Genomic DNA, 13,025 nt, shown 5'->3' on the forward strand with positions numbered 1-13,025 from the left:
AAGGCTTTCTTTTCATTGCCATGGCAGCATCAGCATCATCCTCCGAGGAGAGCACGGGGGCGGCTTTGGGATGCTGGGTCACTTGTGCTTTATGCTGCGGGATTAAATGCAAACAATGGAGGCTGCTTGTGTGCCATGCCACGAGAGGGAGGAGTGTACATCACCATGAAAGGATGACATACCCGCTGTTGGGGGGCAGAATCTCATTGACAAGATCAACATTCGAGACCAATGAGTATTACCGTAGTCAGCTATGGAGCATGTGTTGGCTTTTGATGGGATATACTGAGGAAACTGGGCTCTGGCTACATTGTTATATTTATAATAATGGATTGTTGTCATACTTATACCATATATACTGTACATGCTGTATAGTGTTCAAATGAATGAAGGCCTGCTTTTTACGTTTTACGTTACTCCATTGTTTGGTGTTACACTGAAATGATATCAGAGGTTTTATTTACCTTAACATCTGAATCTACATGGAATCTTAACATGTACAAACAGCAGCAGGGAGACGTCGTCCACCTTCTAGCCTTTATTTATTGTTGGGATATTTATACCATTTCCTTTGAAAAACAAAGTACAATAAATACATACCTACCCTCAAAAATGCACAAAAAATACACCAGCCTTCCCATATCATAAAACAAAACAACCCTTTTTAAACTTTAACACACCAAACCAAACCATTTTTGTCACTAGAAAAACCCAAAACAAAACCCTAAACAGGGGTGTATAAACTGCAGCCTGGGCGTCTTTTTACTGGTCCACGGTAAATAGAAATAAAACAAACATGGGGGGGTAATATGAGGAGAAGAGGGTTCTACTAAAACGATGAACAGTAAGAAGCTGAGCCACCTGACATGCAGGCTATTTCCCCCAAGCCTTAAAAAAACTCTTCTGGGCATGGTTATTGGCACATTCCAAAACAAAAATGACACAAAAAACCCCAAAACAAACATCAAAATATATAAGAAATGGAGAAAAGAGAGATAAGATAAAAAATTAGAAATGCACGATATCTTTTTTTTACTGATAACGTTGTGCTGCTCAGGAATGACATGATACCAATTTTTTATTGCTCCTTTTTAAAATTTAGATTTAAGTGTAGTTTGTGCACACCTGGAGGTAAGACATACTACATGAATCCTCAAATGAGTCCTAATGAAATATCATGACATGATTACTGCCAGGAGAACCAGAGTATAGAGGGGGAAGGGCCACCTGGCGTGGCCCAGTGAGTTGCACTGTATTCGGGCACATGCTGCGAGCAGCCTGTGTGATGCATGGAGGTCTTTTTACACTTTAAAAACGAGATACACAAAATGTATTGGTGTCCGTTTGAAAAAAATAAAGATATGGTGCATCTCTAATTTATAGGTGTAAGATCAGCAAAACTGGACTCATCACAGTCTAGGATCGTGTCTGGGAATTGGTACAGGACTGAAGGAGCATACATGCTCACATACTGTACCGTACAGAGTATTACAGTGTAAATGTAACCTCCATAAACTTTTTTTATGCTTGGGAATGTATGTGCTATTAATCCAGACGTCTCAGGAACAACGGCGTCTTCGTTTCGTATGTTTTAAGTTGTTACACCAATGTAACAAACAATGAAGTTTCACAGAAACCAGCCAAGGAGCACCTAAACTTTGTGTGAAATCATAACAATACCTGCCTGACAGGTATTTGTTTGACTTCCAGCACCTTAGATGCTTTACGTAACAGGACAAATTCATGAGAGACAAACCGAATGGGTCTCCTCATCACAAACCAGCCTGGTCATACTCAGAACATTACTGTCGGGTCTCCACCGGGCTGACGTGCCAGCCTCAGGCGTTCATCCTGCTGCTCCCCTATGAAGAACAAGACATTCAATAATGGGGCAAAGTGTACACAGACAAGAACACAAACTACAGCTAAGTCACTTTTTTAAAGCTACATGGGTGCAATAAGACCTGAGTTGTTTAATAAATATCAAACGCGTACCACGGGGAACCCCTGTACCAAACAATACAAATATACTATAACACCCCTAATGTATGTACAGTATGTATAGAGTCATATATAAGGTACCATAGCATGAGAGTAGCTGGCCATTTGTAGCAGACACTCCAGGGTCTCCAGGAGCTGTTCCTTGCGCAGCATGTACAGTCGGGTGTCGGTCAAGGATCTGCTCAGTTCCAACTCCTGCAAGGTGGACTTCAAGGCCACCGAAGCACACTGGAGGACACTCATTCCTAAGAAGACGTGTACATCCAGTCATCAAGTCTCATATCATCACAGTTGCACATTACAGACACATTGTAGCCAAACAAACAAAAATGATTGTGTAAAGGCAGCATGTGGCCATTTTAGAACATAATATGGCTTCTTTTATCATAATGATGTCATCACAACATCATCATTGACGATGCACTCGAGCTAACAGACCAACATACTGTATTTGAACGATACAGAGAACTTAAAAGACCTTACCAGAGTTATCGGTGGCTTCAACATCAATGTACACCCCCTTCATCATGACACGCTTCACCACCTAAGAAGACATACAGGACCACTTTAAACATGCATCAAGTAGGTCACATGAAAAACCACGCTAACAACTAAGTCCCAGTCGACCCGTACATCGCTAAAACACTTTGCTTTGCAATATTTAGCAGGTACATTTGGGTTTTTTAAATGAAAAAAAGATATTCAGGCTTGCCAAGGTATTCTACCGATCCTGGTAATGTCAACAAAACATCGAATAATTGGCTAATGGTCTCACGCCTGTCATCAATGAGTAATATGCTTTATGTTTTTGTACGGCTAGGCGGATGATTGCCATCATCACCACTTTTAAAAACGCTCCAAGGAAAGGAAAGCTATTTTAATCTATTTGTTGATGGCTAGTGACAGTGAAGCCGTCTCTTCCAATCAGCGGCAAGTAAAGCAAAAACACCTCCAGCACGCGGATGAAGCCCTTCTCCGCGCTCAGGTGAAGGCAGGACTTCCCTGAGTGGTTCCTCTCATTGACGCTGGCGCCCAACAGGATGAGATCGTCCACCAGAAGGTGCTGGTTGTGCTGGGCTGCAAGGAGCAGTGCAGTCTGGGAAAATAAAAACACAAATCAGCACTTCTTTCACCCATTCCGAAACGTGGTGGACCCCGCTGACCCAGTCACAGCTACAAAATATCTATGTATCTGTATCACAGGCAGTACGGGTGATTATAATAGTGTCATTTTCCTACACTGTTATGATCAATAGTCTAGTATTTGTCTATTTTGGTATTATTAGAAGAATTATTCATAGGCATGGGTGGCAGTGGCTCTGGAGGTACAGCAGGTTGTCCACATAACACAATGTCTTCAGAACACTGATACCCATAACTTTCTGCTTCTTTAGACCGATACAGTCTTTTTATATTTTTACTTTTAGTAGTTTGTGTACACGTGGAGGAAAGAAGGAGTGGAACAAACGAGGATGTGACCAAGTGTGCCTGTTGATGAGTCCTAATGAAATATCATGACTACGACCACATGACTACTACCAGGAGAACCAGAGTATAGAGGGGGAGGAGCCACCTGCTGTGGCCCAGCAAAGTGTACTATATTCGGGCACGCGCTTCAAGCAGCCGGTGTGCCACCATGGAAGTCTCTGGGAAACGTTTGTAGTTTTCAAATGCTGCTGTGGTGGCGTTTCAGGTGGCCGATAAGGGTCGTTGTGTGCTCCATGTTTTTTTAATCCCTCACCGCAGAGCATTTGGTACAACTAGCACACAAAATGTCTCCCCTGGCAAGTGAATGTTTGTTAAGAAGGAAAGTTCCAACACAGGAAGCGCTTGATCTATCTAAAAGTGACATTCTTACATTATTTCCAAATGTGTAAAACATCACATCCTCAAGCATATTAATAATAATAAAATATCAGGAATTCATTTTTAAGTAACTACATCAGATTTTATATAAAGAGATATCAATTTTGGAAATATGGGCCATTATTTTATTAAAAAAATAATATATTAGTTACAAATCCCCAAGTTTTTTCAAGTTTAATGTGAATGGTGACTCGTCCTACTTTGTTCAACAGTCCTTGAATGCACCATCTAAAGACTACGATACTGTATTTTTAGCCTTTTTCTTTCACCTCATATTTGCTCCCAAATGCTGAAGGTAAGGTAAGGTAAGGTAAGGTAAGGTGAGGCTCTCTAAAAAAAAACAAAGTCCAGGCTGGTACTGGTGGATGGTGGCTCTGTACTTAGTGCTTTTCATTTGATGTTGTTCCCGTCACCGAGTTATACACAATAAACAAGATCAATTAGATGGCTGTAATGTACATATGTTTTACTGATATTACCCAGTGACTAGCTAGCATGATGAGAAAATGCTATTTAGAGCCATTGTCACACTGACACAAGCCCCAAATAGCTGTCCTCGGCTATGCCTGCCATTAAATAGCAGCTCATAACTCATATGCTGGGATACTACTGTATAAATGACAATAAAAGAAAGATCGGCGATGATTCAGTAACTTCTCCATACTCCGTGACAACATGACTTACAGTTACAGTAGGTAGAAATAACTTTGGTCTTGTGGACGGAGCTGTCTACCAGGGCTTTGAAGCCAAATTTACCAAAGTACCCTTTTCTTCTTCCATTTCTGCTCAATTGTTGTTCCTGCTTGTATCTCCACATCACCACTGCGATTCCTCAAAATACGGTGTCAAACTCAAAGAAAGCAGTGCCATTGAATGAAATTCTGCGTGAACTTTGGCAACTAAACCTTGGTTGTGTCCTTCAAGCACCCTCACATCTTCAAAGACACAAAGCCTTCATGTCTTTGCCATCAGGAAAGACACAAAGTCACAGGAAAGATATATTTTTTTACCATTCCATCCGAGTCTTTCAGGTCTAAACTGTTGAGTGCAGCCATCCTTTTCGCCATGGCGTAGGCTAGTGCCCTCTTCCCGTCACACACCACACTGTGGAGAGCTCTGGACAGACAAGGAAAAAATACTTACTTAAGTTCATACCATATATCACTGAATAGCAGCAAGGTTCTGGCTTGGATGGAAAAAAGAAACGTACGTTCATGGACTACAAGTCCCAAATTCATAGTTTGTTGTTCCTGCGACTTATAGCCAGATGCAGGAAATGTGACATCAATGAAAATGTGACGAGATTTCTTGTTCGGGGAAAAGCAAAAACAGGGCAGCCAGATACCAGATCAGACTGAACTATGGCACCACTACTATGAATGATATCACTCTGTTATCATTCAGCGTGCCAGGCATCATTATTGCAATCCTACCTACCTTGGTGTTCATAGCGTCAGTGGATGACATGTAGCTTTTTTATTCCAACAGCTGCTTTGGTTTTCTCTGGATTACCCGGAGAAAACCCACACATGCACGGGTAGAACATGCAAACTCCACACAGAATTGAACCCTGGTCTCCTAGCTGTGAGGTCTGCGCGCTAACCACTCGATCGCCGTGGCGCCCTACATTTGATCAATTGTACCTAATTTGTCTGATCAACCCACGTAGACACTGGGAATTGTCTGCACCTTTAATCACAGAGCTTTTGTTGACGTTCCATTGTCGTTCCATTGGGCTCAGCGCCAATTTTCAAGTACCAGCTCTCATCTGATTCACAACACAGGTCAATCATAGAAGAGATCCATGTTGACAATTTAGCGACAGGGTGGATATATTTAGCAAGTCAGGGTGTTTCTGGCACCATGCATGTATTGGTTAATTAATACAAGCCAACAACGAAGGTGAAAAAGACACCGAGCAGGTGAGAGGAAGTGAGCTCCATACAATGCATGTCTGAAAGTTGTAAAAATCCCTCCACAATGCAACCCAGCCTTTCACCAGTAGAGCCAAAATATTAAAACCCAGCAAAAGCAGAATAATGGGGATGTGCGACTCTTGGTTTGCTCACTCGCACAGTACAAGTGAACTTGACTCGTTCCATATTTTTTTTCTCATAATAGAGTATTTTTTTAATGTTATGTCATAATTCTCTCATATGACAATGGTGAGAGTTTTACACTTCTGTCACGGTTAGGAATGTTCAAATGTTGGTAGAAACTTGCTTGTTGAGTTAGACAGGTTTTACCATGGCGTGACGCAGTACATTTTTATTACTGCCATCAACAGCAGTGTTATAGTATCTACTCTGACATGACTCCTTAGTAGGGGTATTTCTTTGTCTTTCTCTAAATAGAACAATAGGGACAAATAGGGACAAACTCTAGTAGCAAATACGGACCGTCCATGTGGACTGCAGGCCACTGGAAAGCTGGCCGAGACCAGGTGAGCACTGGTATAGAAGAAGAACTAGACAGTGACCGGAGAAGTGTGGCACTTCCATAGTGCCATATGCACAGGTAGTTCCTGACGCCAGTGAGTGAAGTATGGAAACGTTCCTGGGACTTTCTTTTCTTTTCTTTTGGTGTGTTGAAAATAATTGCATCCACACTGTACCGTATTAGTAAAGAGTGGCATCCAAAGCGGGTGCTCCCCCACACCTCTTGTGTGGCACTGTGAACAGACGCAGACGGACACCCCAAACTATGGAAGACAGCATGCATGTGGATAAGTCTGTGGTCTTCCATTTACCAAGGTTCATCTGTAGACTTAGGACCAAGTGGAATTATTTGGAGAAAAATACAAGAAAATAGCAGGATAATGTCGACCGGAGTGAGTCATGTCAGTCCTAATATTCCGACATGTAATGGACTGTGGTGGGGTAGTACTATCATGTTTTACTGTTTGGTGTTTAGGACTCCCCATGAGGAACAACTAGGTTGAGCAGCTTGCTGGAAGCGACTTTGGCTGGATCTCATGCTGTGTAAAAGAGGAATACGAGACGTATTGGAAACTAGAAACATACGTGCGTCCGTGTCCATCGGTGGCCAGCAGCAAGCCATCAGGGATGTCCCTCAGATGGACCTCCTCCTTCTGAAGCTGTGTCCAGAAGAAGTGGGAGCTGCTTAAGGTCCATTTGGCTGTACGGACAGCAAAGCTATCATGTACCGTCCCACCGGGCTGGAAGGTGGTGCTGTTGGTGCCAGGAGGGGGCGGGACTTGATGGTACTCTGCTATTCCTGGTGAGAAGGTCATGTGGGGCTGGGGGCTGGGGATGACTTCATCCGACTCATCCGTGTTATACCCTATAGAAGCATGTAAGCATGTCAAACTGCTGTGTTCTGTTCTGTTGAAGAAACATCACGTTACCGTTTAGATCGAGCGTGGGAGAGGACGTCTGGAAAAGAGAAGTGTGGGAGGTGCCGGTCCTCAGATCCTCCTCCAGCACCTCCACGATGATTGCCAGCTCCTCCAGGCTAGTTGTGGGGCGTTTCCTCTCCCGCTGAAAGACAGCCGAGGTATTTTTTAATGAGACGTGTGATTTCCAGACAGAGAAGAGAGGTGATCGTGCTGGCTGACCTTGCGGGTTCCCCTGCGAGTGTTCACTCGCTTCTTGGCCCCTGACACAGAAAAAAAAACTCAAGTGGGACAACAGTCATTCATTCAGTCTCACATGAGGGCTTTGCTCACCTTGGCCAGTCTTACTGTGCTGGTTCTGTTTGGAAAAACAAGACAAACACATGTTGTTTTTTTTCACAAGGACAAGTGTGTACATTACTGCACAAATCGTCTTGGATTCATTCTAAATATTTGAATGTATTTATGATGAGTGTTGTTGGCCAGCACTGTAAAGGGGAAAGGTCAAGACAATTCCAAGGTGGGGGCAAAAACATGTGTGACGTCATTTTTCACGATATCTATCCCTTGTGAAACTACGCCGCCTTAAAGGAGAAGTGAGATCACGTATGTTGCTGGAGCTCCAACAGAACTTCCTGGTAGCACATACTTGGCTCCAACCCCGTGTTGCCAATTTGGCCATTTTGTCATTCTTGATGACATATTTTCTCAAAGGAGACTAGCCACAAATTTAGCGACGTTTTCTGACGTCGTTGGGGAGTTTTCTAGTACGTACTGTTCTGCATGTGGTGTTCTCACAGAGCGGAGGCGGGTTGCTGACAGATCCGCCCCGCCCAAAGGCTCTGATGTGGAGCTCTGGCATCCAATGTAAAAATGAACTGCTATTAAATATATTCACCAGAAGAGTGACTCATGTTCATGGTGGTCATAGAATAGGTAGCATCATCTGTTATTCGCACTTCAATTGTGCTCAAAGGTTTTTAACAGCCATCATGTGACGGAGAACTTGGAGAGTCGAGATGATTATTTTATTTTGATGACTTTGAAATTAAAGGGGGCTGCACAGCTAGGAGACCAGGGTTCAATTCCACCCTCGGCCATCTCTGTGTGGAGTTTGCATGTTCTCCCTGTGCATGCGTGGGTTTTCTCCGGGTACTCCGGTTTCTTCCCACATGCTAGGTTAATTGGCGACTCCAAATTGTCCATAGGTATGAATGTGAGTGTGAATGGTTGTTTGTCTATATGTGCCCTGTGATTGGCTGACGACCAGTCCAGACAGCTGGATAGGCTCCAGCACCCTCGTGACCTTCGTGAGGCTAAGCAGTAGAAAATGAAAGAAATTAATTGGACTCAATACAAGTTATAGAGCAGCTACACACGATAAGCCGCACAGAAAGCGTTCCAGATCTTCCAGACTCTGCAGCTCTCCCAGGGGGTTCCGGCCTCCCACCCAAAAGTCTGTGTAATTTACTCCACCCCGCTGTGATTGCTCACACTCCCTACGCACGCTGCATGCACACTCTGTGCATACGCAGCTTGTGCCTGGGCATGCCCATATCAAGAGGTCCGGGTTGCGTTGACGTCAGTGGATACACAGCCATCCCAGGGCTCACTTCTGAATGCATATAACTCATTATCTGAAACTGGCATGGTTCAACTGGAGAATGCAGCAGTATAACTACACATATAGGTCAGAAAAATGGAAAAAGCATGATAATGAGGCTTTGTTCCTTCAGCATTTTACAACATAATATGCTAATTATATGCAAATTAGACGATGATTTCATCTAGCAACTTAAAGGACAGCCAATAGCTACTTTTCTTCCTGAGAAGTTGGCACAAATGTCCAAGTGAGAGAGCAGTTAGCGACCTCAGTGTCTTCCACCGCCGGACCTCCTCGAATGGAGGAGATGACCATGGCTGCCTGAGCTGGACCGATCCTTTTGGTGAGCACTAATTGTCAGGATGCTGTCTTTCATTCCCTAAAGGCCCGCCCTGATGTGGAACCATCGCAACTGTCTTTCCTTAGGTTGATAGCAGCTCCTTTAAAGCTGTTCATGACATGTCCACAATGTTTAGTTTTCACTCTGTTTCGTAGAAGCAGATCCTTGCACCAGGCATGGAACTGATACATTATTCCATGACTGATTTCACTTCACCTTCACTTTCTTTTTCTTCTGTGCAGAAGAAGAAGAGTCTGCCTCAGGCTTGGGAGGCATGATGAAAGTAAAAAGGTAGTAAGTAAAATTTGGTTTTGTATGAATAATTCATAAACCTAACATGAAAATGGGTGTGGCCTATATCAAAATTATGGCAACTGGCCATAAAAGTCATGTTGAGACATGAAATGAACTTAGAAGGTGTATCCATGTGAGAAAATCCCCAAAACCAGTCCAGTGTGTTCTAAATGTTACCTGAAGGTCTTGAGGGTTGCGGCCCTGAGCCATGCGGATGTTCTTCAGCAGATCCTTGACGGGCATCTTCACTCGCACTCCAAGGTAGACTTTCCTACCAGCATCGCTGCAAAGCTTTGCAGCTGACAGCATGAATGAAAACACAACATTAACACACGCAAATAACACACAGTCAACATCAAGCTTGGATTTATATTCAAGAAATAAAGCTGTGTGCTACACACATGAATATACATATACGTGTATACAAAATGATCCCTTTATAATAAAAAGTTTCATTTTGTGTTGTCATTGACTAATATTGTGAATATGTGAAGGGGGCAAACACACTGTACATTTCTACACATATACAGTATACATATGCATGCATTTACATATAGTATACTGAATAACATATATACCCATATATGTACACATATATAGAGTATTAAATTACCATATCTCAATAAGCAAGAATATTTTGTATTTTTCAAGAGATTAAGTCAAAAAGAGAAAGTATGAGGAAGTTTAAGCTAACTTACATCCAACATTCCGCTTCCATATTTGATGAGCTACTGGGTGTGTTTTATTAGCTGTAAACTATCATCACACCAACATTATTGAATAAATAAAGAAATATATTATTCTAATATTTCTCTCTGTATGCCGTCAATCTACAGGATTCATGAAAAAGTCAAACTAGGAAACGTTCTACCTGCGTCGGCACCGCTGACCGCCTGGAGACTCAGGCCGGGGACAGGTGACTCTGAGTCGGCCAAGTGAGCTGCGGATCCCCGTGGCAGAGCGCCGCTGGTGTGTCTTCCGCAACCAGGCTCCTTATAACGTCCTCTCATCGTGTCAAACTATCAAGAAGCATCGTCGTGTACTGCGAACAAACAACTAGTGACACTTTGAGAGAGACTTAGCATCAAATACCAGGACAGCACCTGGCAGGTCTGCCGTCAACAGGCTCTGGCCACGCCCACTGCCTGGAACTGCGCATGCGTTTTCCTAATGGTAATGTAATAATGGAATTACATATTATAAATAAACACCAAAACAACTATCGCATTCTTTATAACTGTAAAAAATGTATAGATAATTCCAATTGTAAAAACATTCTGTTGAAAAAAATATCTGCAAATTAAGTAACTGTACTAAAAATGGCAGCATTGAACTAGTACACCCTGTCTGTAGAAAAAACACCAGGGATGATTTTAACTACAATAGAGCATGCTGGGAGATACAAATAGATTGTGATGCTTTTACGTTGATATAAAATATGTAGTTCTTGCTGGACATTGAGAGAATGATGAAGAGGCGGTTGATCAACTATGGCAAAAATACAACCTAAAGCATCCTGTGTGATTGTGCTGGACACCCCTGCTGTAGAAAGTCATGGTGTATAACAACAAATCATATCATAAATAAAAAAGCATATTATGGACCACATGCTGCCTGGCGCCATGTTGACCTGGGGCGTGTTGATACTCGACAGAAGTATGATCTGGTTAGAACTCGTGCAGCAGCATTGTGAAGGAGCTGGAGGGTTCTTAGAGCAACCTGTTGCATTTACGGCTCACAAAGACAGAGACGAGTTTTTCAACCTCAGCAAGCAGTGATGAAGAATTTTTGAAGTGATGAGAAATTTTGCAAGGGAAAGAGCAAGCACGGGTTAACCCTACTCATGTCTTAACCCTGACCCCTCAACTAGTGGCCTTGTAGAGGTGCACTGTATTCAGACGCACGCTCCGAGCTGCAAGCAGAAGCTGTGCCGGAGGTTTCTGGTCAGGCAAACCTTTGCACTTTTAGGTTGTTTTTGTGCTTCATGGGTTTCCCTCATTGCACAACGTTTGGTCCAACAAGCACACAAAATGTCTTCCTCTTGTTTACAAGTGAGCTTAATTGGTGATTAAAGATGTGCAAGACACCGAAGCTCATTTGAAGTCTTCATTCTTCAGTGTCTGTGTGTGCAATCATGACAGGCGGCCCAAGAAAGCATGCTAAGAATGTTTATTCCTCACCACATGAAAGCTGCAGCCGACAGCGTGATTAGCGTGCTGCTCAGCACCTGAAAGAACATCGCCTTGTGCCGCCTGCCTGGGAAATTCATATTTCAGCTCACGTTGTGATGGCTAAAAGCAGAATGGTCAGGAAGGATTCCTTATTTATAAATGGAATATTTTGGTAGTTACAACATAGGAAACCCGTTCACCATCCTCTACACGTTGCCCGATTATTAGAGCCCTCTAGACATGAAATAACATCCCTACAGTCACCCTTACACTCCTATTATCCAGAAATCACTCCACACTCTTTATTGCTCTCTGTTCTACCATGTCTTACTTATTGTGTGGAAATATGGGCTAATAACTATAAAAGCAATCTTCACTCATAAATGTACTGCAAAAAAGGTCAGTAAGGATAATTCATAATGCCGCCTACAGAGAACATAATAACTCCTTATTTCTAAAAATACTTCAAATTTCTGATATACTTCATCTTCAAACAGCTAAAATAATGCATAAGGCTAAAAATAAGCAATTAGCTAAAAATGTCATCCAATACTTCTCTACAAGAGAGGAGAAATATGATCTCAGAGAAGAACTACATTTGCTAGGACTACGTTATGCTAGCCATAGCATTTCAGTATGTGGAATCAAACTATGGAATGGATTGAGTAAGGAAATCAAACAATGCACAACGATGAGCCAATTCAAGAAACAATACAAGCAGTTGATGTTTGCTAAATACAAGGATGAAGAGTCTTGAACCAGTCATGATGTGCTATATATATCACTATATTGACACTTACTATGGTACCCATTATGGCATTGGATGCTCATATCACCGAGTACTTCGGTATGTGACAAAAAAAAAAAAAAATTAAAAAAAAAACCTTAAACCATATTCGGAAAGCAGGAAGTGAACAAATGTAACAGTTACTGATTGTAAAAGTACCAGATGGAGGGGTAGGATTTAATAAGCTTTGCTTCTTCCTACTCCTTTTGGACATGTGGAACTGTGAACTGATTATGGGATGCACTCAATTGTAATCTGATGCTTGTTCAAATGAAATAAAACCATTACCATTACCATTACATTTAATGAAATGAATTAAAATGGCCACTCCTGTGTGTTGCTGTAAATTTCTTCCCTGGGGAAACCGAGTAGTACTATTATCGACAGCAGCCTGTCCTCTGGTACTGTGTCATCCTTTTGTAAAAAGGCCACTGATGAACCTTTGCTGAAAAACAGGTCTTGATTCTTCAATTTTATGTAATTATCGGCCAATCTCAAAATTAGCTTTTATCTCAAAGGTTCTTGAAAAAAGCGTTCTTGCACAGATGCAGCTTTTTTCAGATGAAAATGAGATTTTAGACACTTTATCAGGTTACAGGGCCTGACTA

General features: G+C 42.3%; 1 protein-coding gene across 1 annotated transcript; it reads right to left on the bottom strand.

The window, feature by feature from the left end:
* Positions 1 to 468: 468 nt before the first annotated feature.
* Positions 469 to 10,573, bottom strand: LOC131134956 (uncharacterized). The gene is made up of 11 exons (XM_058080702.2): positions 10,331 to 10,573; positions 9,637 to 9,758; positions 7,556 to 7,580; positions 7,445 to 7,485; positions 7,235 to 7,367; positions 6,891 to 7,170; positions 4,878 to 4,983; positions 2,951 to 3,097; positions 2,485 to 2,545; positions 2,083 to 2,246; positions 469 to 1,862 (listed from the first exon to the last, which is right to left on the bottom strand). Exons 1-11 carry the CDS (start codon positions 10,467 to 10,469, stop codon positions 1,839 to 1,841), a joined length of 1,242 nt encoding a protein of 413 aa, XP_057936685.2. The 5' UTR covers positions 10,470 to 10,573; the 3' UTR covers positions 469 to 1,838.
* Between the last annotated feature and the right edge of the window lie 2,452 nt (positions 10,574 to 13,025).

Source organism: Doryrhamphus excisus, linkage group LG8, assembly GCF_037039965.1.
Source record: "Doryrhamphus excisus strain RoL-2023G ecotype Guam linkage group LG8, RoL_Dexc_Guam_v1.1, whole genome shotgun sequence".
NCBI lineage: Eukaryota > Metazoa > Chordata > Actinopteri > Syngnathiformes > Syngnathidae > Doryrhamphus > Doryrhamphus excisus.

Coding starts and splice junctions, on each gene's coding strand:
- LOC131134956 (XM_058080702.2), bottom strand. CDS start 10,469: ATGAGAGGACGTTATAAGGAGCCTGGTTGCGGAAGACACACCAGCGGC. Junction 2,247..2,484: donor TGAAGCCACCGATAACTCTG/GTAAGGTCTTTT, acceptor ACGTCTTCTTAG/GAATGAGTGTCCTCCAGTGT. Junction 1,863..2,082: donor CCAGCTACTCTCATGCTATG/GTACCTTATATA, acceptor TGTTCTTCATAG/GGGAGCAGCAGGATGAACGC.